The sequence below is a fragment of the Nematostella vectensis genome, chromosome 4, assembly GCF_932526225.1.
Source record: "Nematostella vectensis chromosome 4, jaNemVect1.1, whole genome shotgun sequence".
Classification (NCBI taxonomy): Eukaryota; Metazoa; Cnidaria; class Anthozoa; order Actiniaria; family Edwardsiidae; genus Nematostella; species Nematostella vectensis.
The window spans coordinates 16,008,685-16,012,479 of NC_064037.1; the positions used below are offsets into that span (position 1 = coordinate 16,008,685).

Consider the following 3,795-nt stretch of genomic DNA (forward strand, 5'->3'; position numbering starts at 1 on the left):
TGCAAGCATGCCCTGGCCCGCGTCTGTCAGAAGCATAGGAATACTGGATAATGTAGCCGAGTAGCAATCCTAGTCATTTTTTGGCAAGTATCAGCCCTTCCAACCATTGACCTTTTCTGCACCTAAGAAGTTATTATCATGTAAAGAGAAAACGAATGATGTATCTTCAATGAGAGTGGGGTGACTTTTTACATGAACCTCTCAGCCGCAGTCAAAAGAAACTTGAAAAATTCCGTGCAGCTTTGCTGGTATGCATAGTTGCCTGTCAATAAGATTTTAAAAGAAAGGCGATTGAAAAGCCAAGCAAAAATACTTGTAATAAGTTCTGCAAACATTTGCAATTTTTTTATGGACAGTTTAATCCCCTTCCTGCAAACATTTAAAAACACCCTCGTCACGATTCAGGACTAGTTCACAAGAAAAACAACTTGCTCTCTCCAAAATTAAAACAAGTGAAGAGTGTTAGCTTGCGACGCAACCCAGGCCGTATTTTTAGCTAGGGGCTCTATGCAAAAAACATGCGGTTTACAGCTTAGCAGCCTGTGTAAATATTTTCGTCACGTTTACAATAAGCAAATCAAGCGAGATCAAGGTCGCCAGTGGTTCTCGCTGAGGAAGAAACTCGGCGCAGACGATCGACTCCGGCTCTAATCGGCTCTCGCACGGTTCAAGGATTCGAGATAAACGCGCCCCACCTCGGAAGCGATCATAATCCCAAAAGCTGATCGCGACGCGCGCGCATGGGACGCGAGACTCGCGATCTACACGTAAGGTGAAAAGATATTTATTTTGGCACGAGACGCGGGTCGGGTGCTTTGATTCTCGATCTAGTTCCACCAGGAGGAAGTATATGACGATCGGGAAGTGCTCGTGGCTGTTGCTCGACTAGTTGTATGCCAAGTCTGGCTTTTTAGCGCGCGTCTCGCTCGATTCAACTCGTGCCTGAACGATGAACTTTGTAATATGATATTAGGTAAAAATATCCCCAGAAAATACAATCATATGCCTTCGCCTGGCTGGCTCCGAACCTGATACGTATATTGTTCAGACACGTGACAGCTGTCAAAACGCAGCCTTCTGATTGGTGGAAATAGGCTTTTTATTTGATGTGCACGTGATGGGAGCTTATTTTCATCAGCGCCTGTCACACGTGTTGTTGCTTATATACGAGCCTGTCGATAGAGAGCGAAGAAATTTTTTCGAGGTTCGAAGACAAGAGGTGAATTACAGAGCTAGCATGAGAGCGCCCGAAGAGCTTAAACTGGAACCGGACGAGAAACGCATAGCGAAAGGCAAGAGATTCGTCCATCTACCTCCCATAACTATTCCTAATGCGACATTCACACAAGCGGCTCAAATGAGGGACCGTGATTTACCGTACACTAATTGGCTTGGTAGTCTATCTGGGAGCGAGGGCCGTGCGCGCACGGAGAAAGACGATGAGACGGAACGCATAAAGCGGCCGATGAATGCGTTTATGGTGTGGGCTCAAGTAGAACGACGAAGATTAGCTGACGCAAACCCTGAGCTTCACAACGCCGAGCTCAGCAAAATGCTGGGGCTAACTTGGAGAGCGCTAAACTCTACACAGAAACGTCCTTTTGTGGACGAAGCAGAGCGACTTAGACTTCAGCATATGCAGGACTACCCTAACTACAAGTACCGGCCACGGCGGAGGAAACACTCTAAGCGAGCTGCTAAGCGCTCTACTGGCGCTGCTGCAGGCAGCAAAGTGAACGGTACTGCCTGCGAAAAGAGCTCTGGACAGGAGACAGTCTCGCGATTCAATTGCCTGGTAGAATCCAGCTTTTTCCAGGTCCCTGGAACACCAAACAGCCCGATCCCTAGCCCTGAACCTAAACCTGGGAAATCGCAATTTTCAGCACTTACTGATCCGGAGGTAAGCATGCTACCGGCTCCGTTCCCTAACCTGGAAGATATCGATCTGCCGACGCCAGAAAGCAGCCCTGGCCGGGCCGAGACAAGTAAAGTATTTACTTTCCCTACGGCCGCCGTGGCTGCCGCGGTTGAGTTTCGTAGCACACTCCTTGGCATGCTTGCCAGTCAGAGCGCCAGCGTGCACTCGACGCACAACACCAGCCTCTTTGGTACCGGAAATGTGTCCTATTCGAGCCAATCGAGCATCGTTAACGCACAGGCTAGCACCGGTCCACAGCAATCGATACCACTCTCGGATCTTTTGCTTGATGACTTGAACCTAAACACAAATGAACTGGATCAGTATTTGGACGGGACTGAGCTGGATGCATTCGACTATGTGATCTAATTACTGTCGAGATCAAACCCAAATTCCAATTGGGGTCTAAAAACTTTGTACAGTCTCCCGGAGTGCCGATACATCTGCCAAAGTACATTTGACATTTTTATAAATACATTTTTGTAGAGAGCAAGCTTTTGATTTGTTCTCGATAAGAATTGTACGTCGTAGTTGTACGTTCGCATGCTTCACATTGAAGTTTGGCTCCGCAACTGGAATAATTCCTTAGTCTTATTAAGGTTTTAAGAGCGTCATTCTCTCGAATCTAGATGTGGCTATTTTCAGAGCCACCGTTCATCGCACCCCAGAACAGATTTAATTTATACGTGACGAGAGATGCAAAGGTTTTTTTTGTTAGGTTATTTAATTATTATTGATAGCTACAAGGGTAAATATGTCTTACAAGCATGGTCGTAATAAAAATTGCTTACGCAACGTTTTGCTTTTTCGATGCTTATTTTGTGTTTGCTTGCTGTGCAATAACAAATCGAAATTGGACTGAGACTCTAAGGTCACGGCTGACAAATACTTCAATATGTACAAGTTTACGAATAGATTTACATCTCTGGTTTTATCCTGATTGGTTGGTTAGTGTCCTTGGCCGCCCGACGTCCTGTCAAATTCGAGTCTCCCTGCCCTTTCTATGTATTCAAGTTCATCGTCCAAATGTAAATAATATTAAGATACAGAGCGTTTAAATGTGAGTGATAACTCGAGCCATCGCCGAGATTGAAACCTTGTGCTCTTTTTAGAAAATATGCCCTAACTTCCAGCGAGCGTAGCTTTTGCATGTGTTTTTAATTGAGGCGAATTTGCCATTTTAAGTAAATCAAGAAGTACCTCTCACACAAGGTTAGCCGTGATGCATCCATAGCAGACTTTTCCTTGGTAATGCGCGATTTGAGTGACACATTGACAGTGTGGTTTGACTACTCGCATGATTAAAACTTGAATCCAAAAGCGCTCGGTTTTTCTAACGTATTTAATCCATGGTTAAAGACCAAGCTAAATAGCACAAGCTAAAGTCTACTTGTCATCCACAACCTCTCGCCGCTGTTATCTTCCACTCATCTCGACCGGAAACGATTCTTGTTCGAACATTAAGCAACACAAAGGGTTGGTGATTTGTACTAATTAATATTAGCACTGCCTGGATCTTATTACTCTTGCCCAAGGACTATTTACATACTGTCCCACCGCAAAAACTCAGTGACACAATCCAGGAGTTCATTTCGCCTCCAGCTCTCCTAGCAATTCCATTGAGATTCTCAAGAGTGACAGCAGAACACCACAATTCGAGTGGATGGTTCCAATTTCTGCTGAACTTGAGTAGAGATAAGACGTCTCTCTCAGCGCGATGCTTAGCGGTTTACGCTCGTAAATTCACTCCCTCACTCCCCGTGATTAACCTATAAATAAACTCAAAACGGACGTTGTTTGGCCATGAAATCTCCACTTTTCCTGAAAGCTAACACGACGGAAAATAAAGCTGTGTTTGTTGGCGATAACCCGGTCGT

At 45.2% G+C, this 3,795-nt stretch overlaps 1 protein-coding gene across 1 annotated transcript; it reads left to right on the plus strand.

Annotated features, from left to right (window-relative positions):
* Window positions 1-606: 606 nt before the first annotated feature.
* LOC5516111 (transcription factor SOX-18) lies at window positions 607-2,713 on the plus strand. Its single transcript, XM_001636155.3, has one exon. It carries the CDS (start codon window positions 1,118-1,120, stop codon window positions 2,285-2,287), a length of 1,170 nt encoding a protein of 389 aa, XP_001636205.3. The 5' UTR covers window positions 607-1,117; the 3' UTR covers window positions 2,288-2,713.
* Window positions 2,714-3,795: the final 1,082 nt, after the last annotated feature.

Coding starts and splice junctions, on each gene's coding strand:
- LOC5516111 (XM_001636155.3), top strand. CDS start 1,118: ATGGGAGCTTATTTTCATCAGCGCCTGTCACACGTGTTGTTGCTTATA.